Here is a 20847-nt window from a genome sequence, read left to right as displayed (position 1 = left end):
CGAAGCAAAGGGGATGTGATAATACTCAGATCTGTGCACCTAATACCGCATGTCACGACGAATTCATCATGCACTGTCAAATACGATCACGAAATCGAGAATACCATGGAGTAATTTTACTTCTTTATTAGGTTTGTCTAGGGTAGTAGGAAAACGGATATAATACTGTCGGACCGCAATCATCTCGGACACAACCAGGCTCGACAATAGATCGAGGATGGTGGCCAATCATTATACAGTTTAGACAAGAAAAGAGTGAAACTGTGGACACCTCCTATTCCATCCCCCAAAGTGAGGCGCTCTGGTGGCAGAGAGCAGCAATTTGCGCGAGAATGGCAGGTTGGCCAACGAGCATGCGCACACGGTCCGACTCAAGGCGGAGAAATCTATGAAGACTTCTCGTGCTGGGTGGAGACACGCTGGAGCGAAACGACTATTCATGCAGTTAGCTATCTGTGAAGGAGTAAAGAATGTTTGGTATAAAAACTTACCGAAGTCCTCGAGGGATCGCTGCTTCTGGTTGCCCTTGGGCGAACGTCCGTGCATCATGTTATCGAAACCAGCGCTGCCAGCCATGAGGTAGTAGACACCACCCATGATGCAGAAGACACCGAAGGAGAAGATCCAGATACGGACAACGGCAACAATGGAGGTGTTGCTGTGCTCGAACCAACCCCAGATGGTGAAGCAAGTGGCGAGGATGTCGACGACCAGAATGGCGCCGGTAAGCTGCCACGAGGGAATGGAGGACCAGAAGGGGCCGTTGGCACGGGTAATGAAGATAAGCCAGTTCTCAGTGAGGGAGATCTCAAGGAAGAGGACGGCATCCATGTTACCGAAGTTCTGGACAATACCGCCGTCGACACCCTGAGCGTACATGGTAGTGACAGTGATCCAGGTACCGATGGCAAGAATTATTCCAAGAACGACGGACATTCCCCAAAGCTTGGGCAGGTTCCACTTGACAGGGGACTTGGAGAAAGGAGCGTTGTCGTAGGCAATGGCCAAGGTAGCAACATCAGCGAAGATGGCGATGAAGACAACCAGCTCGATGTTGAGGGATCGGTTCAGAATGGCAATCCACAGACCAAGGTAGATCTCCAAGTGGATGGACAGAGCAATACGGTAGACAACGTAGGCGTACATGCGGTGGAAAATCTGGCGGGAAGTCTTGAGGGCATCAATGATGGCACCGAGACCAGGGGCAAGGAAGACAATATCGGCGGCGGAACGGGCAGCGTCGGATGCACCCTCAACAGCAATACCGGTATCAGCCTTCTTCAAAGAGGGAGCATCGTTGACACCATCACCAGTCATGGCAACAAGGTAACCACGCTGCTGCAGGATCTCGACGACATTGTACTTGTGCTGGGGGAAGACCTCAGCGAAACCATCGGCAGCCTCGACGAAATCGTAGACCTCAGAACCGGGCATGTCACCACCACCGCCAAGACCAAGGCGCTCAGCGTTGTAGATGTTGGTACCGAGACCGAGCTGACGAGAAGTCTCACGAGCAATACCGACAGCGTCACCAGTCAACATCTTGATGGACAGACCCAGAGTCTTGGCCTCGTTGACAGTCTTAGCGGTATCGTGACGCGGGGGGTCAGAGCAGGGCATGATTCCGAGAATCTCCCAAGCACCCTCACCACGCTTGCGGGCAACACCAAGGGAACGGAAACCACGGGTGGCGAACTCAGCGACCTTGTTCTTGTAGGCGGCGTCAATCTCCTCGGGGATGGGGTGGTCCTCCTCGACAGTCTTGAGAACGAAAAGAGGAGCACCCTTGACACAAGTGATGATCTCGCCCTGGGGGGACTCGACAACAGCGGTGACCTTCTTGGAGACGGGGTCGAAGGGGTGGAAGTCACGGACAATGTACTTGGAGAGGACACCCTTGGCGCGGGGGTAGAACTTCAGCGACTTCAGGAAAGCCTTGTCGATGGCATCAATACCCTTCTTCTTGCGACTAGCAGCAAGGCAGGCAGTAAGCATCAGGTCCTCGGGGTCGACACCGGCAACAGTGTAGGGCTCAGACAGAGAGAGCTTGTTCTTGGTCAAGGTACCGGTCTTGTCGGAGCAGAGAATCTCAACACCAGCGAGGGACTCGATGGCAGACAGCTTCTGAACGATAGCCTTCTTCTTGGCAAGGTAGGCAGCACCGACAGCCATAGTGGTGGTGACGACGGCGGGAAGACCGACAGGGACACCGACAATGGTGATGGCCAGGGTGAAGGACAGAATCTCGACGATGGGGTTGGAACGGTAGAAGGAAGAAACCCAGACGATAACCAGGGTGAGGATGACGAGGACCAGGAGAACCTGACCAATGCCGTTCAACACCTCAGTGAAGTGACCAGTACCGGCGGAAGCCTGGCTGACAAGGGCGGCAGCACGACCGACGAAGGTGTTGTCACCAGTGGCAGTGATAACCACGAAGGCCTCACCACGCTTGACAGCGGAGGACGCGAAACACTGGTCACCGTGGTGCTTGTCGACAGCGAGAGATTCACCAGTAAGGGCGGACTGGTCGACCTGCAGGAAAGCATCGTCGGTGACGATACGACCATCAGCGGGGATGATGGTACCCTCCTCAACCTGAAGAATATCACCGCTGCAGACAGTTAGCGTCAATTCAACTTTGGAAACGCGAAATGAACGTCGAGCCAACAATGCGCGCGCACCTGTTCCGCTGAGGGAATTCAGGCCGCGACCAGTGGGGCGCTCATTGGTGCCAGCTGCCGGCGGGTCCGAATTCGCATCCGGGATCGCCGCCGAGACTGGGTCGCAGGGGAGTGGAGTGGATCATCACTTACGGAACGACTTCGGGAGCCTCGATCTCCTTGAGCTGACCATCACGGAGGACGACAGCCTTCAGGGCGAGAGTCTTCTTCAACTCGTCGACAATAGAACCAGCCTGGAATTCCTGAATGAAACCGACAGCGGCGTTGAGCAGAAGAAGACCACAGATGACACCGAAATCAACCCAGTCCTCAAGACCAGCAGCCAGGACGGCGGCAGCCTCCATAACGAATTGAATAGGACCGACGAAGAACATAAGGAACTGGAGATGACGTTAGTTACCATGGTTCACTCGGCAAAATGATATCTGGACATACCTTGAGAACCAGGTTCTCCTTCTCCTCCTTCATCTGGTTGAGACCGAAGCGGCGACGACGCTGGGTGACCTCATCGGAGGTCAAACCAATGCGCGAATCGGTCTGGAGAAGCTCCTCGGGAACAACACGACCAGTGTGAGGAGAGGACTCCTCCTCCTCCTCCTCATCGACAGCAGCACCATCCTGGGACTCGAGGTCCTCAATCAGGGCGTCAATGTCCTCATCCTCATCCTCCTCAGCCTCGGCCTTCTTGGCGGGAACGGACTCGACGGGGCGGTCCTTCTCATCAAACTTGCCCGACTCGATGTTGGTTGACAAAGCCGGCGCAGCGGCGGCGTTGGACTCGGCCATGGCGGCGAGTGAAGTGGCAGTCGAGTTCGACTCACTGCCGGCTGTGAAAGAAAGTAATTAAAGGAGTCCGGGGATTAGGTGCTTGCGTCGGCGTCTGGTTTAGGTGTAGGATCCTAGGGATACGGCGAGTGTTGTTGAGCAAACAAACAACACACCAAGTCCGTGGACTTTGAGGGGAGATGGGGTTCACGACAAGACGGTCCTGGTGGAAGGCACGTACAGATGTCTGCGGCAGTCGTGAAGAGGAAAGAAGGGAAGAGAGAAGAACGAGAGAGCGCAGAAGCCTTTATTATGAATTGACTGGGCAAGTGGAGAAACACTGTACTGCGAAATTTTCTGGGAGGTAGGTTCCTTGGGATTTGGCTCACCAGAGCTTAGTATGGGCGCGAGTAGTGTACCTCGGAAAAAGGTACCGCGCAAAAGTTTCCTGGCGACAGCACAGGCTAATCTGCGCCAATTTTGGTCGGGGAAAGCTGGACAACCTTTCAAGACGTCTGCTATCACAATGTTATCCCATTGCCATCCCACCGGCGTCCAATTCAGGCCTTCCTCATCCCATTGAAGCGCCTGCGTCTACAAACCGGCGACGGCATCGCCAATGTTGTGATAGCAATCTCTCGATGTACCACCCTAGCTGCGGGCTACATGACAGGGTTGCTGGGAGCTCACGTATCTAGGCCCACCAGGGTCGGCTTCGCTGCATTCCCAGCAAGACCAGAGCGCGAGCCCCGAAAATGGCGCATCGAAGGTGACGTAAATGGAGAGTGCGTCAAATACATACATATCGATATCTATTTTTGCGCTGATCCCGCCGGGCTGCTGTCAAGCGGGCTCAATTGATCCTTCGCCGGATACTGCTGTTGAGACATCAGCACAATTCTCGACATCGGAAAGCTCTCTGCACAGCAGTGCTTTTCCTCATCTCCGGTCACCACCATACAAAGTTGGAGAGCTCCAAGCTCCACGAACGAAGGTACTTGACTACGGCATGCATGGGCATGGGCAAGCTCACGAGCAGGGATGTGGGCGACGTCGCATTCACACGGCCGATCCTACGTCCTGGGGGCGCACTGTGTAAACAAATCAACGAGCAGGACTTCGTTCGTCTGGCAATCGGCTGGCTCGAGACTGGATGGCTCGTCTCACCGAGCGCACTTGCGAGTTAGATCCCCCCAGGACCGCTCCTGTTTTTCCAAAGCCGCCCAGGCGTCTATCTTCATAACTATCTCTTGGACATGCCCCATTCAGACTTCCCCAGGCGAATCGGAACCAAGGGCAACAGTCGTAGCCCAGTTCTGGCCCATGGCAATGTAAACCTCCCACAATACGTCATATGAATCCCGCCTTGGGGACGACGGCATCTGCCTGGGCAGTCTGAGTAATTCGTCGTCGGGCGCAAGACTCGTGCCATTTTACTTCAACCATAGTGACTACCTAGTTGTTGCCGGAGCCGTATAGAAAGAAACATGTACTACTATCCAGTTAGCTTCACAGCCAGTCCGGCCAGTGAATACGCACTGAGTGTGCCTGGGTTTCCAGAAGCCAAGGCAAACAGCGTCGAGTCTACTCCTCAATCTGCTGGCGTGCCAACTGCCCTAAAGGTTTCTCCATTATTCAGGAACCCGGAATAGTGTGGGCGAGATATGGGGCACCCGCATGAGACCTTTGCGACTTTTTTTTTCTTCATCCATTCTGTGCAGAGACGCCAATGCGCCAGGCGGACTCTTCTGCAGGCTTCTGCAAGGTGGGAGCGGTCGGGCTTCCCGGCGATATTTTCCTTGCCGTGCGCGCCATTTGCCGCTGAAGCCAGCCCCATCTGTCGCTCGTTGCCCTTCTGGGGGGGATGGCCACTGCACCGTTCTTGACTCGAGCCGGCTCTTCACGGAGCACATTGAGGCAATTTCTAGCAACTGGCGGGGTCTCACCTCCAGGCGAGCCTATGGCACCAATACCGTTGTAGGTCGAGCCGCTTGCCTGTGTGTGTCAGTGGTCGGTGTGCTTCACGATTTTTTCCTCAAGGCCAAAAAAAATAAATCCCTCTCTGATAGCTGGTATCCCACAGCGCATAGGCGCAACGTGACAGCGGTGTCCCAGCGCAGTCATCATTGACCGCTCTGAATCCCCTCTTCCCCCGAAAGGCGCTGCCCTCGCGGAAAACATACTAGCGAGAAGGGGATCGGCCGACTGTCTGGCCGAAGTAATTCTGGCCTGCCGAGGTCAGCTCTCTGCTCAGCTCCATAGCAACCCCATGTTGTGAGGCTTTCTCGTCTTCCGACTTTCTCGCGACGGGGGACGAGGCCAGCGCTGTGTCCTCTATCACAGGCATTGCCTAATATCTCGAGTCCCAGTAATAATCTTGCAGCGACAAGAACTCCAGCATGCCTGCATCCCGCATATCGGCCCCGCAAATCCCCCCATTCCCAGTTCTCCAATCACCGTCTTTTCAATATACGATTCAGGAAGACCCAATTCGATGGTGCAGGGGTCATCCTGCCGTAATCTGCCGCTAAGGGCGCAAATTTCCAGCTTCGCCTCGCGGGCAACAACGGCCATTACACGGGAGTGAGCTGCCTACCAGCAGGGCTAAAGGCTTCTTCCAGCCTCCAGGTCTCCCTAGTGGAACACCGTCGATTCAGTTCATCGATTCATTTTCCGGGACCCATTCATTCATATGTAGTCGCCCTCGAGGTCGAGGCAGGAGCGCGCGCGTTTGGCGGCCGGCCGAGGCACGCCACACAAGCCCTGGCCTGGTCTCCTGGCTCGGCAAGATAATTCGCACCCGGCCAATTCTCTCGGATATTACACCTATCTGCGGTGCCCACTCTCGCAGCCACCCGAGCGCTCGCAACCCTGGTGTTTACACCCGAGCACACCTAGCGACAACGCGTACTGCCCAGGCCGCGCTCCTTGCTCCTCGCTCGCCGTTGTCAAGCTTTCCGAGTCGCTCGCGCAATTACGCGATCTGGTGGACTCAGCTCCAGCCTTATTCTTAAAAATACCTGGGGCTTGCTGAAGACGCCGCCAGGTACGTAAATTACAGCGTCGCAGGGCGATTGATGAGTGCAACCACTGGCCAGGCCTACGTACGATTGCGCTGTTCTGCAGATAACTACTGGATGCCAGATGCCGAACGCTTGGATCAGCACGGTGCATTCACACATGGCAGTTGTGATCTGACATGGGTAGCTCTGCAAGACATGAAACGACCCCTGGGTTGTTGAAAGCTTATCCGTTCAAACAAACGAGGTCTGTTCGTAGGAAACAAGTTTTGTTTACTCATCCTGTCAGCCAGCTTCGAAACAACGGGACGAGGCACCATCCTTCCGCCGGCTAGCCACTACCGCAATCGCGCGCTTTCAGCCCAGCCCGTTGGCTGAAGAACCAGACGCAAAAATGTCGAGAGGCTCTTGAGGTTGGGCATCCTGAACCGCGAGTAGTGTTCAGCATTTGTTTGTACGGGTATCCCGACCAGACTCAGGTCAGAGTTTGGACTGGGACAGGTTCTGGCCACCTACATGACTCTTATTTGTTCCTCGGAGCGCTTCTAGAAGAATATTTGCCTTTGGACTTACGTCGCTAGAAACTCGAGGCCGACACGTAGTTGCACGAGCCAAGCCCAGAACCTCCCTGTCACATGAAATGAAAAGAGCACAAACAGCCTGATAACGCCTTTGCATTCACTTCAGTTGTATGAGACTGTATGATATTGACGTAGTGATGTCTGTCATTCTTCTCTCAGCCTTGCAGGACGTTGGTAGGCCAAAGGTTAGTAAAGTCGTCACAGGGGGCAGGGTTTGAAAAGCTTGTCCTCAGGTTCACCCAGCCTTGCGTCTCGCAGATCAATCGGATCACTCGACGTCAGACTCCGGGTTGCCAAGAATCTCAGATTTAATGCCGGAAACGGGTGATGACTCAAGATCCTCCATAGCTTCGGTCGTATTTTTCCCACACTGTTCCTAAGATTTTATGGGTTGCCCTTGGAATCGTTTGTCCTAAGTCCCCGCGAAATAAAACCCCATGGGCAGGCAGCACAAGATGTGGATGTGTCTCTCGTCACTGAACAAATGAGCACTGTGGCTCATAATTACATGCCAAGTACGAATAGTCAAACTATGACCGTCGGTGACTTGAGCCAAGACCGAAGATCTTGATAATCATTTTGCCAGCCATTTCCCATTTCCCATAGATACCCCACGCTACCTGTCCGTGTCCTAAGTGGTCAATTCGAAACGCGTGGGATAAAGGTCCTCTTGCGTCCGGCTCGCGAGCGTGTCTTGGGCCCGACTGTGTCTTACGGCCCGTCTTTGCTTGGCAGCAAAACTATTACTCCCTGAATATATATAGGCTGCTGCCCCAAAGTCTGGGCAGGGCGTTTTGCGACCTTGGCTCGCAATTACCCCCTGGGGATTCTCTGGCGATGCCTCACGGGCCACGAGGATCAACACGCGTCCTGCCAATGTCAGGTGTGGATAGCTGATGCTCCATCTCGCTGTGGAACTTGTCTCCAGCTTATACATTGTGGATTTGCTGGCTGTCCTCGTGACACTGGTCCTGGATGGGAAAATTGGTCATCCAATTACGAGATCACCGTTTGATCATCCTGTGCCCTACCAACGGTCCTCGACGTGCACGCAGCAATCGGGCCGCTGTTTCCTGCCTTACCTGAACATCCATGGCCTGCGCGAACAGCTGGCCATTCGTGTTAATCTGCAATTGCAAGTGGAGGGGCTCGGCCATGGCATATTTGCCTCATCCGGTCACTCTTGACACGATGTGCATTTCGCCTGCGCTGCGTAAGGGCCTTTCCTTTCGTCCTCAAAGAGTCTCATTTGGAAGTTCCAAAAGCAGACCCTGACTACCAACAGTAGTCGCTTGGCGGTGGTCAGGTACTACGGCACTTGCATTAAGATTCGCTTATAGGGTCTTGGCTGTGGCACATCTGACCCCGAGTTCTATTATTCTCAGTCTTGGTACTGCATGAATCTGGCGGCGAATTTCTGGCTGAACGGACGAATTTCGTGCACAAGCTTTGTCGATCATGCCGCTTATCCTTTTGACGTGGCACTGCAAGTAAGATCACTCGTGCGCTCAGAGACTAGGCCATTTGGGCCACGACGGTGTCAGACACTACGGCTTGTGTCGCCATTGCCGGCTGTGTATACTGCAGCTGTAGTGTGCGATAAGAACCCCAGCCAAGGCTGCGATTGGCTTGGCCGAGGCCAATAGTCTCCTCAACTCGACGTCGAGCGACGAAAGTCGAGCATCTGAGACCCTCGATGTGCCATGGAAGTAAATTGCCTCTTTTCCCGTGATGACCTCCTTGGCAAAATCGCGTTCCTTCCGTAACTTCCCGTTGCTGCCGCATTCGATGAATTATGGCTGGTCGTTGGTTTCACACAGTATGGTGCCCATTCCTTCTCGTTGGAGTTTTGGAGGTCCTATGTCAAGTTGAATCATTTCGCAGATTGATTTGAATACCGAGAGCTGCTCTCCTACTGCCATGCTTGTTATGTGCAGAGAAGGCGGATGCTCATGGATGTGACTATGACCTGGCTAATACGTACATACATCCAGAATCAATAACAAGTGTAACGTATCAAGCACCCACATTAACCCCCATTATACATTTACTCCTAATGATGAACATAAGCGCTAGTATTCAGTCATGTAGAAACTTCATATTTGTGCCTTTCCCTCCTAGGACAGCTTTGTCCCCTGTAATGATGGGTCGTCACACATATGATCACGACCTGAGTGTCTTCATTGACCATCTGGGTAGCAGGGGCTCTGGCTGGGCATCCTCCTTTACTGTCACAAGTACCAGCTACAATGTATTCTCGGTTGTTGCATTGTGCCACAGTTGGTTTCTAAGCTGGACCTCGTCAAGCACGGTTGTATATGTTATTACTGTTAATACCTCATGGTTTGACTACGTCCGAGGACTTTGTCCATAAAGTGCCGTGGGAGACTCCAAACATGGACTGCAAAGGAAGTCACCGTAGTTCGAGGCTTCCGTACAGAAGATTCCTTACTCAATTTGGCCCTCAAGAGGACAAGATATCTGGATGAGCCTTAGAGTGTGTAGTAGTGCTTTTCATGGTGTCGAGGCGAAGGTGAAAGTTGACACAGTGGAGAATCACGATAATGGCTTGGTCAGTAAGATCCTCACTGTTTGCATTAATACGATCAGTTGTCGTGTTTCTTTTGTAAATCCACCAGCCGCCTGTGCCAGCAACTAGTCGCAGACACTTGTTATAGTATTGTATTTTGTCTGCGGACTGAGTTGTAAAGTTATTGAAATAGGTTGTCACAAATACGATTCACGGAAGTGGCAGCTGCTCTGCAGAGACGAACCGCAGCGTGTGTCTTGCACCTGCACGTAAGCCATCTGGTCCAGTGATATCCGTGGAAGAGCAGGGGAATTTGTGAGACTGGTCTCATGTACCGACTTCATCTTGGTGGTATATTCTGTGACAGTAGGAAGAAGCAACTCCATTGAGGATACCGGGCTTAGCAGTGGGGTAATATGGTGCAACGATTGGGAGTTTAGTGAGCGACTATTGAATGTGAGCTCTCACAGTATCTCCTAACAAGGCACATATTTCAACGTATCAAGCTAGATTAACCATCGAGCCTGGAACTGGCGAGCGGTTTCGATGCCACCTCGCGCGGTAGGGGTCAAGGCTGTCGAAGACTTCTCTCTTGCCTCAGGGCAGAGCTAAGTGGAAGCAGTGATACACACAGCAATTCCTGGGACAACTATGGGATTGTTGTTGTCGGTACCCGCATCGACTTGGGTTATGAGAGGATAGTATGAGATAGGTTAAGGTGAACAGAGCACTCCGTACACATGCCCAATAGCTCCTTAAAACATAAAATATTCTCCTCCGCCTGTGTCGTCCAGCGTGTTCTCAACCCAGTGGAATGAGGACGTGATTCTAGGAACTGTTCCAGTTAGGGTGAACGATTGATATTCCATTACTCACTCCAGCCGATACGTCAGGCGCCAAAGTACCATGCAAATGTTCTGGATGATTGCCCGCATATTGGAGAGTACAGTTGTTGGTTTGATCCTGATGGTAGAGTGCTTAGGTTCAACGACACCTGCCTTCAATCCCATCTTCTATGCAGAGTACAGAGAAGCGAATGTATGATAATTTCAGGTGAGATAATTGTATCTTCCATTCAGCAATTCAAATATCATGCACGTCTCATTCCATTCGTTTATCCAACTTCGTAGTGGTGCGGTATTTATGTTCTTTGCAGAACCACTGACTGACAGGCTAGATAGCCGTAATCTAACATTCCGGTTTTAAATGCATTTGAGCTTACTAGATAACTGCATCTTCATAGAGCGTTTCATGCTCGAGTGAATGGGTGTTCTTTCAGGGACCAATACCAGCCGTATCCTTGGGCAAAGAGTTGGAGTGACCTGGTCTGAGAGAACACATCGCATTTCTCTCTTTTACCATGTGCTTCTCAGTACGTATCTCTCAGTATACCTGATGATCGCTTTGGTAGCAGCCCTTCAAGCTTGTTTGTATTATCCGTGGTAGGTCGATTCAAAAGCATGGATGCTGCCCATCGAACTTGATAGCTCTGGAGGAGGATTTACAACTACTCAATGAATCCAACAGAACGTGTGTGACGAACGTTCTGTGTATGGACTCCTGTCATATGAGGAGAGAATCGAGTTGCAAGGCTGCACATCGTGGTATAAGTGTCCGTAGAGTATAAAGCTTTCACCGCTGGCGTACCAGGACCCACCAAATTGAGTGATGTTCTCGACCATTCCAACTCTAGACACATGCATGATGTCGACCAAACGTCGTGGGTACAGCCCCACAGACATAGTTAACCATACTGATGATCTGACGTCGGCTTGCCGAGTTTATAGGCGTGTCGAGACTACCTTGAAGATACAGTATAAGTATACTAAGAAAAGGCGGTCATACTCAGCCCTATTGGGTACACTGGCAGGCAGCGAGTCACGACATAAATTTATTTTTAAGGGAATTGACCCGCGATAAATTTTAAGTGGTGCGATTCTGAATGTTCCTGCATACTTCAAGACGGCAACCCCTTGTCGGGTATAGATGGATGTCAGAGGTGGTCAGTGGCTGAATGGCAACGATTCGTCATCAAAAGAAGGACCGTCGGGCCATTGGAATAGCAATGGAAACTGGGAGCCGTTGCAGGTACACAGCCACGCTTGTGATCGGCACCCAAGAGGGTCCGGCCAACTGGGCGAGCACAAGAGTGTGTGAGCGAGCTTCTGGAAGATACGGCCCAGAGGCGGGCCCGTGGGTTGGCTACCTCCGGGTGCAGCTTGCAGCAGAATAGTGGCGGTTTTAGCACCAATCCATGCAAGCTGATACGCTGACGGGGGACAAGCATGAACAGCCAGGCAATCCGGTGGCCGCGTTCCGAGCAGCGAGACTAGGAGACTGCGAGACTGGTGCTTGCGTTTCCCTGGGAGGCTGTGCAAGTCATCAGGTGTAAGTTACGGCTTTCAATCATGGGCTCTGGTTGGCTGGCCGCAGCTCCCGGGTCGGGTCTCACCATCGCCGCCGTCCATGGATGCATGTCATTCACGACTGTCTTGTCCACGACTTTCCACTCGCCATCAGGCCAAACAACCAAACATCTAAGGGTTTCCCAAAGTATTTAGTTGCAGGCCTGCAGTCACCCCCGATCCGCGCCCTCTCCCATTCCACATTGCATCATTAGTCCCGGCTGCTTGATCCTCCTTCGAAACACATAACTACCCCTCATTGGCACTGAGACGCCAGCAGCACCCCACCTGACACTAGACGTCAACCTAGACAGCACTCTCCAGTCCGGCTACATATCATCCCTCTTGCCAATCCCATCTCAACAATATTCTCCAAAGCAAACCAGACCAAACCGGAAATCCTTCGCATGGCAGACTTCGAAGCTCCCTCAGGCCCGCCGCCCCCCAAGGTCCCCGAGGGCTGGGTCGCCCGCTGGAACGATCAGTACAAAGAATGGTAAGCAGCAACCCCACGATGCCACCCGCGGCGCTACTTCGTCGTATGTCGCCACTAACACCAACCTCTCCCCAGGTTCTACGTCAACACCTACACCAAGAAGTCACAATGGGACAAGCCGACGGCACCCGCTGTCAACCCCAACGATGATGCGCCCCCGGGCCCTCCTCCTGGCTACTCGGCCGGCTCGGGCCCCGCGCCGTCGGATGCAAAGACGAATCCCTTCGTAAACGATGCCACCAGGCCGGGCTCACATCAGGAGAGCGCAGATGAGCGCTACGCGCGCCAGCTCCAGGAGGAGGAGAATGCGCGCGCGGGCGGTAGCAGCAGCGGCGGCACAGCTGCGTCTTATCTGAACAGCGGCTCGCCCGCCCCGCCCCAGAGCCACTCGCCCTACCCGGATCAGCTCCCAGCTCGCCCTGGCGACACCAGAGGTGGCGGCAGCAGCAGTGACAAGGCCAAGGGTCTGATCGGCAAGCTGTTCGGAAGCGGCAAGCAGAAGCCCCAAGGTTACGGAGGTGGATACCCGGGCCAGCAGCCGCAGTACGGATACGGCTCGCCAGGTCCTCAGCAGGGTTATTACAACGGCCCTCCGCAGCAGCAGGGCTACTATGGTGGCCCGCCGCCCCAACAGGGTTATTATGGCGGCCAAGGCGGCTATCCGCAAGGTGGCTATGGTGGAGGTTACCAACAAGGCTACGGCGGCCGTCCGGCTAAGAGCGGCGGCGGCGGTATGGGTATGATGGGTGGCGCGGCACTAGGTCTGGGTGCCGGTGTACTTGGTGGTGCCTTGATTGCTCATGAAATCGACGAGTCGCAAGAGGAGGCCTATGCAGATGGCTACAACGATGGTGACAACGGAGGAGACTTTGATGGAGGCGACTTCTAAATGTTTCAAGAGTTCAGGGTTAAGGGTTGATTGTCCTCGACGTCGCCAATGGAGTTCGATTTGTCGATTCTACAGCGAATCACCTTGCAGGAAAGAAGTCTATATTGATAATGGGTGGATGTGGACGTTTTAGTGAAATTGCACTTTCGACGTGGGCAGGCACTGCTCCCGATAGTATTCGGCTCGGGACTGCACGACGCCTTAGAGAAGGCGACAAGTTGCCCTCGTATATAGCCTTATAAACACGTTTTACAATACCTGACAAGCATTGTGCCAATAAGATGTAATCAATCTATTTCTATTGTTCTAGGACTAATAATATCCTGGGCAGTTTACAAGCTGCCACCGTGACTCGACTACTGGTTTTTCTTGGCACCTTTCTTGCCTCCGTTGCCAGAGGCACCTTCGCCTTTATCGCCAGAGCCCGCCAGGAAAGCCGCCATATCGAAGCTGCCCATGGGGTTTGCGCCCGGCTGGCCGCCGCTCATGAGGCTGCTCACCGGGTTGCTCTTCTGCTGTTCCTCCCACTCGGCACGCATCTCGGGGTCCACTGCGAGAGAAGAACGTCAACATTATTGTCCATTTCCGGGGCGGTTTTGCGATGCGGATGGGACACTTTCAAGACAATCGCCAAGACGGAGGGGAGGGAACCTTGGGAGATACGGGCGAGATCACTTACTGTTCTCGACCAGCTTTGGCATGCCAATGAAGATACCCAAGCTCACCAGACTCAGCAGGATCATAGGGTTCTTGAGGATGGCGAAAATGGAGACTGCACAAAAGTCCTCGCGTTAGTATATCTATCCACGAAAGCTGCAGATGTGGGAGTTTTGGGACAGAACTCACATTTCCCCCTCTCCTGGAAGAAGACCTTGGATCCCAGGCACCGGACGGCGAACCCGCCATCTGCGGCAGCGGCCTCGGGGGCGGCCTCGCCCTTGTTCCCCCACTCGTTGCCGCGGAAGGTCTCCCAGGCGCGGACGCTCAGGCGGGCGTCGTGCTCGGCGCCGGCGGCCAGCACGTCGACGCGCAGGGGCGCGAAGCCGTGGGTCGGGCAGTGCACGTCGGCCAGGTACGAGCCGGCGCTGACGTTGTGGAAGACGAACGTGTTGGCCACGGTCAGCGGCGCCCGGTGCGTCGTGCGCAGCGTCGTCAGCGTCGCGTGCGTCGCCGGCGGCAGCCCGTTGGGGTTCGGCAGGTGCTGCGACGGCGGGATCGCCAGCGTCACCGACGTCGTCGCCGGCGTCGACGCCGCCGAGAGGGCCGCGGGCAGGGCGCCCAGGAGGAGCGCGGCGAGGGAGAACTGCATCGCTGTTTTGTCTCTTCTCTGTCGGGGAGAATGCGGGTCGGCTGTTTCGTGCGGTCCTTGGGGCGCGGGTGATGCGTTGATGGCTGGTGGTGTCGTCGAGGAAGCTTGGGTGCTACGCAAGTTAGCTAACGGTTGACGTTGCGGCGGCAGCGGGAAACTCCGCCCACCCCTGGTCTAGGAACTTGCATATAGAACTTGACAAAGGGTATAGGACTGACACCACATAACTTCACAACATTTATACACGCACTCATGTAAGAATTCTACATCCCGTTTATGGAGTAATTATGCATGTTTCTACGGGTGAAATGGGGTATATTCTTGTGCTATCGGAAAAGGCTGCTGTCTGTATCTACCTCGTCACTCAAACGACTACGGGTGCATCGTCCTTCTTGCCCCCGGGAGCCTCGCCCTCGGCGCCGTCCTTGGTCGTGGCGGCAGCAGCCTTGAACGACTGCTCAAAGTCGGCAATGATATCGTCAATGTGCTCCGTTCCAACCGAGATCCGGATGAGGTCCTCTGTCACGCCCGAGCTGATCTTCTCCGAGTCTGACAGCTGCTCGTGGGTCGTGGTCCAGGGGTGGATGGCCAGCGTCTTTGAGTCGCCGACGTTGGCCAGGTTGGAGATCAGCTTGAACCCGTCAACGACCTGGCTTCCGGCCGCACCACCTCCCTTGACGCCAAAGCTGAGCACACCGCCGAAGCCGCGCTTCAGGTACTTCTTGGCCAGCTCGTGACTCTGGTGGTTCTCGAGGCCGGGGTATGACACCCAGCTCACATATGGGCTTTTCTCGAGGTATTTTGCGAGAGCAAGAGCGTTTTGGGCGTGGCGCTCTGCCCGCAAGCTAAGCGTCTCAATGCCCAGTAGTAGTTGCTGTGCTGCAAAGGGGTTCAGACAGGCACCGAGGTCACGCAGGATCTCGACTCGGACGCGGATGATGAAGGTGATGGGACCGAAGGTCTCCCAGAACTTGAGGCCGTGGTATCCCTCCGACGGCTCGACCATCTGCGGGAATCTGGCACCGTGCTTGCCCCAGTCGAATTTACCGGCATCGACGATCACACCACCGATTGTGGTTCCGTGACCTCCGATCCACTTGGTCGCCGAGTGGACGACAATGTCAGCTCCGTGCTCGATCGGCCGGACAAAGTAGCCACCTGCTCCAAAGGTGTTGTCAACCTGTTTACCTGGTAAGTACTCGCAGAATCCAGTGGGTGTCAAGTTACGAGGCACATACGATTACGGGGACGCCCTTTTCATGCGCAGCTTTTGCAATGGCCTCGAAATCGGGGACGTTGTATCTAGGATTGCCAATGCTTTCAATGTAGACTGCCTTGGTCTTGTCGTCGATAGCCGCGGCGAAGTCCTCAGCCTTGTCCCCATCGATGAACTTTGTCGTAATACCGAAACGCGGGAGGAGCACCTTCAGCTGGTTGTATGTGCCGCCGTACAGGTTTGTGGTAGAAACAATGTTGTCGCCGCTGTGCGCCAGGGCCGTCAAGGCCATGAACTGAGCTGCCTGACCAGATGCAGTTGCGACGGCTGCCACACCCCCTTCTAGAGCTGCGATCCTCTTCTCAAACACATCAACGGTAGGCTATAGTCTCGTCAATAAGTTGTTGCTCCCTGCTGCTCCGGTATCCGGTGAGCGCTCACGTTCATGATACGGCTGTAAATGTTGCCGAACTCCTTGAGGCCAAACAGCCTCGCCCCGTGAGCAGAGTCATTGAAGGTATAACTCTAAGGCCTTATCAGTAGTCATTCCATGCTTTGCAGGATTGGCAGCTGAACGAACCGTCGTGGCATAGATTGGTACAGCTCTTGAGTTTGTCGCGGGATCAGGTGCTTGGCTATGGGGCATTTAGTCCTGCCATGGCTTAATTCCTCCATGGACGATGCCAACTTACCCCGCGTGGAGCTGAAGAGTCTCAAAGTTCTTGCTCAATTCCTCCGCCATGTCTGGTTGCAAACTCGCTGTGACGGGGTGTGTATGATATAGAAGGTGTATTCAACTGGGGGGACTCGCCAAGCAGCTCTTGATGTCGAAACCGATAGCACACCAGGGAACAGTGAGAATGACAGTCAGATGAGAATGAGTTCACAGTTTCGAAGGATGAAGATTCTCTTTGCCATCAATTTATTCGTGGGGGAATCCTGCCCTTTTCTGCTTGCGAGCTCAGACTACAAATGCCAATTACCATTTACCTCTTCCCCCACAGGAGCTGGAGACGTGCTGTCGAATAGCAGCGCGCGAATGACCCCTCGATGCGTGCCTATTGGGGAAGTGGGGTCAGCTCGCCAGAATTGCGTGCTCGAGGTTCCTTGCCTGCCGCTGCGGTCCTCACGGCTGTGTAATACCGATAGCCACGAGGGCTGAGGGATTTGTCCCGACCCTCTGGCCCGATGGAACGTATGGGCAGGTGTGCGTCGATCATCAGCGGCACGTAGTGCAGTCTTGGGTAATAGAACAATGCTGTCTTGCCTACAGGTACGGCAACACTTGGGCTTGCAGATATACCAAGTACTGCCATAATCAAATCAATTGTTACAGGTCACCAAGGCTCTAGATAGTTACTAAGAGGGAGAGTTATAGCCGGCATCTTGCGGTTTTGTCACAGAACTTGGATCCTGCTATCGACATACAACGCTCAAGAGCAGTATAGCGTAAGAGCACTAGTACGTTGTGTCTTCGACGTATCCGTACATGAACCTGTACGTATCTTACGTCTTTCGTCATTTTGATCACGCTCAGCATCTGATTTCTCAGAAATACTTTCACTCAACCCATGCACCTCCTGACAATAATCAGATACAATCAGACAAACCTTTTGGAGGCAAGGGATGTCTGTCTACATAGGTAGAGTTGGGAAATGCGGGGCACTGAGGCTAATGCATGGTGGGATGATGCCAATGGATGACGCCAGAATCGACTCATTCGTGAAAGGATTCCATTGAGTAAGTAAACAAGTCGACCTCAATAAAACCGTGGGGCGACGGCCGATATCGTTCGTCTCTCAGCTGAACCCTGATGCCGTCCGTCCCAGGTGAGAATGCCGTAGTCTAAGGTCTGTATACCTTTCCCACTAGACAGACCGCACCGACTTAAAGAACCTAGATATTGTAATTATTCCCCAATACAATATAACGATGACCTTCTTCAGAAATAGACATCTCACGAAGCTACTTTCCTTCACAATTGCAAGCTGTGCAGCTCCTCGGCTTTCTTGTATTTTTTCGCATTGATTTATACTTTACGACCTAGTAGGCAAGATATCTGTAAAACCTAGGTCTTAGACCCATCGGCCAAAGCAATCCGAACTCCAGCCAATCGTTGGGTGTCTCATTACTCTAGACAGCCGGCCAGTCATCTAGACCAGGCACATGCTCATCCCCAAACCCTCGTCGCTCTACCACCCACCTTTGAATGCAATATTTTTAAACGGCCCGCAAGTTTGTCTTCCTTCGTTACTCATCCCCTGATCCCAAAATACAAAGAGCAAAGACATAATTCGCAACGGGTAGTCCACGCTCACTTACACCTTGGTGATGGCAACCGAGATGCGCCGCCTGTCGAACGTAGACAGCATCGGACTCCTCTTCGCCATACCATCGAAGGACGGCCGGTATTCGTAGGGGCTGAGCGGGATATCCGTGTAGTTGGAGTAGCAGCTAGGTGTCGGCACAGTTAGGCCAGCTGAGACTCCTTCATTTGCGGGCCGGCGAGGGGGGCTTGGCCGCGGTTGCGGCGGAAGTTGAACCCCCCCTTCAGGTTGTCTCGGACAGCGAAGAAGGACGTGACACCCCAGACGAGGAACTCGAAGGCACCGAAAGCGACGTCGGCACGAGCGGAGCCGCACACGCTGCCACGGCAGAAGAGCAGCTTGCTGATGAAGACAGACAGGGCAATAAAGCCGGCGAAGTAGAAGAGGACGTTGGCCAACTCGAGACCGACGAAGGCCATGGGGTGTGCCACTGGATCATCGATTAGCAACTTGCCACGCCAGAGCGAGCAATGAAGCAGACAAGTCCAAACATACCTTTAGGCATAAACCGCGGGGCGAGTTCAATATACGCAATCGAGATGATTGTGAAGAGCGAGCAGAATAGCAGCCAGTTGATCTGGGATGGCGACGAGGTCAAGGTATCGACATTGTACCAGTTGGCGACTAGGAGGGCAGAGTCAGTATATACAATCACACGATCGACAAGGAAGTAAATCAGCCTCGATCACATACCATATGCTGATAGGCCGAGAATCACAAACGCCATGACCAACTGGGCCGCTCGGAGACCAAGGACAATAGGGGAAGCCATCTTGGATAGATGAGAGAGAAGCGGTTGTCGGTTGGGGAAGCGAGAGTCGAGGTGCGAAGTCATATACAAGACGAAATAGGCGGCAACTGGTGCGCTCACAAGAAGAAAGGAAAGCGTCAAGCTGAACCAACTAAAGAAATTATAGACTTGGAATAGAATGAGGGAGAGAGAGCACCAGGCGTCGCATGGAAACGAGAAAAGCAGAGGGGCCACTCATCTTATGCGCTGCAGGTCTCAGGGAGTTGATAAAACAACCGCTTTGTCGAGCGCCTAAGCCCATATGCACCGGGATGTTCCTGATTGGGAGGAAGTGATCGCCACCCTGGTTCATGCTGCGATGCGCATCTCTGAAATCGACCTGAAACGAGAGCGACGTAGAATGCCGCCTCTGCACGGATGTCGATGTGTGGGTGGGTATAACCCCTGTCATGCAGGCTGGCCCAGCGCTTGGAGTGCGGACTCGAAATGCTTATTCTCAAATTAAATGTCTTGGTCTAGAGATGCAAGAGTTCACGACGCCCAGCCCTACATTAGGCTGTTGACGAATGGTTGACGACGCGGGCGGCGCTCATCTAAGATATCCTGCCGCTTTATTCCAAGGTTACAAGCAGATTGAGCGTTCATGGTTGAGGAAGCAATGGGGGAGGCTGGCCGGCGAGACGCCACTGGCATTAGCAATGCCTCTACTACCTCGCGGGGTCGGCAAACGCCCAGACCTTTCCAATGCAACGCGACGGAATACCGGCGAGCTGTTGTTTCGAGGCCTCATCCGTTGTTTCTGTCAAAGTCGAGGCTCTGGCGACCATCGCCAAAGATGAAGGGCGAGGCACCAGGGCGACGCTTGAGCGTGAAACAACGGATTGTGGGGCGGAACCAGCGATGCGTCGTCGAAACCTGCGCCAGCCCTGTAGATAAATAAAGACCTTTGCTTCTTGATGTCGCCTTGGGAGTCTTGGAAAAGTCTTGGTAAAGTCTTGAACGAGTCTCAGCAGGCTTCATCAGATGGCTTGGCTGCCAGAGGAAAGCTTGCACGCCATCTTCCCAGAATTACCGAAACGTGGAGTGGACTCAGGACCCCTGACTGCAACACGGGGAACACGATGCCAAGTCGTCAAGGCACGAGATCACGACGTAGCGCCAGAGAGTTCAGCAGTAAGGGTCGGGTCCCGGGCTTACTTATTTTGCGAGCGAGGGAGAGAAGCCTGAGCCAACTCTTCTCTGCATGTTGGATGGCCATAGAGAATATAACTGGGAGCAGAGTCGACGCAGGCTAGGGCAATGTAGTTCCGCAAGCTAAAACTGGGCTGGGACTATAACCACTACCTATTGCGTTAGTTGTTTGGCTAAAGATCGGTCGTTAAAGCGTGCTGAAGACCCTGCATTGAGTATCCGCCTGTCTACGCATGTGTGTGCGGCATCGATATAGCAAAGGGTAGGCAATCAGTGCAGCTCTATCGCGAACAGACGAGTCTTAACGAGTCATCCGACTCGTCCCTTTCGTAAGCCAGCTCTTCGTCCCGTCATGGCGAGGACAGGTACGGTGGCACCAAATACCTAGGTAGTGTCGGGATTCCAGTGCTGCCCGCAGCGGTGCCCACGGACGGCCGAAGCACATGTGATTCCAGATCGGCCCCCGAGCGACTAGTGGCACGAGTCTAGTACACATAACCGACGGACTAAGCCCAAGCTTGCACACACCAGAGCCCAGAATTCAGACCTCTCGACTGCTCGCGCTCAAGATGACTGTCGGCCGGCTTCCGGCTGAACTTGAGCCCCCGAGCATTTCATATAGTCCAGGAACGAACATGCTATCCAACATTGGAAAGGCACATTGAAGGAACAGTGCCTTTCCA

At 53.7% G+C, this 20847-nt stretch overlaps 6 protein-coding genes across 6 annotated transcripts; 1 reads left to right on the top strand and 5 right to left on the bottom strand.

The window, feature by feature from the left end:
• Nucleotides 1-386: 386 nt before the first annotated feature.
• JN550_006146 (uncharacterized protein) lies at nt 387-3470 on the bottom strand (the record flags this gene model as incomplete). The annotated part of the gene is made up of 4 exons (XM_049317852.1): nt 387-433; nt 492-2614; nt 2817-3064; nt 3120-3470. 4 exons carry the CDS (start codon nt 3468-3470, stop codon nt 387-389), a joined length of 2769 nt encoding a protein of 922 aa, XP_049172032.1.
• A 1683-nt stretch (nt 3471-5153) lies between these two features.
• JN550_006145 (uncharacterized protein) lies at nt 5154-5796 on the bottom strand (the record flags this gene model as incomplete). Its single annotated transcript, XM_049317851.1, has 2 exons — nt 5154-5439; nt 5633-5796. 2 exons carry the CDS (start codon nt 5794-5796, stop codon nt 5154-5156), a joined length of 450 nt encoding a protein of 149 aa, XP_049172031.1.
• A 6038-nt stretch (nt 5797-11834) lies between these two features.
• On the top strand, nt 11835-13370 carry JN550_006144 (uncharacterized protein; the record flags this gene model as incomplete). The annotated part of the gene is made up of 3 exons (XM_049317850.1): nt 11835-11968; nt 12296-12481; nt 12557-13370. The coding sequence occupies 3 exons, from the start codon at nt 11835-11837 to the stop codon at nt 13368-13370; spliced, it is 1134 nt and encodes a 377-aa protein (XP_049172030.1).
• Nucleotides 13371-13726: 356 nt separating this feature from the next.
• On the bottom strand, nt 13727-14679 carry JN550_006143 (uncharacterized protein; the record flags this gene model as incomplete). The annotated part of the gene is made up of 3 exons (XM_049317849.1): nt 13727-13920; nt 14050-14142; nt 14217-14679. The coding sequence occupies 3 exons, from the start codon at nt 14677-14679 to the stop codon at nt 13727-13729; spliced, it is 750 nt and encodes a 249-aa protein (XP_049172029.1).
• Nucleotides 14680-15043: 364 nt separating this feature from the next.
• JN550_006142 (uncharacterized protein) lies at nt 15044-16637 on the bottom strand (the record flags this gene model as incomplete). The annotated part of the gene is made up of 5 exons (XM_049317848.1): nt 15044-15859; nt 15918-16277; nt 16337-16420; nt 16476-16530; nt 16588-16637. The coding sequence occupies 5 exons, from the start codon at nt 16635-16637 to the stop codon at nt 15044-15046; spliced, it is 1365 nt and encodes a 454-aa protein (XP_049172028.1).
• Nucleotides 16638-18365: 1728 nt separating this feature from the next.
• Nucleotides 18366-18994, bottom strand: JN550_006141 (uncharacterized protein; the record flags this gene model as incomplete). The annotated part of the gene is made up of 3 exons (XM_049317847.1): nt 18366-18652; nt 18718-18846; nt 18916-18994. The coding sequence occupies 3 exons, from the start codon at nt 18992-18994 to the stop codon at nt 18366-18368; spliced, it is 495 nt and encodes a 164-aa protein (XP_049172027.1).
• Between the last annotated feature and the right edge of the window lie 1853 nt (nt 18995-20847).

The sequence above is a fragment of the Neoarthrinium moseri genome (assembly GCF_022829205.1).
Source record: "Neoarthrinium moseri strain CBS 164.80 chromosome Unknown scaffold20_Wmoseri_CBS_16480, whole genome shotgun sequence".
In the NCBI taxonomy this organism is placed as follows: domain Eukaryota; kingdom Fungi; phylum Ascomycota; class Sordariomycetes; order Amphisphaeriales; family Apiosporaceae; genus Neoarthrinium; species Neoarthrinium moseri.
The sequence above is the reverse complement of the archived record's forward strand: the minus strand, read 5'-3'. Positions and strand labels throughout refer to the sequence as shown.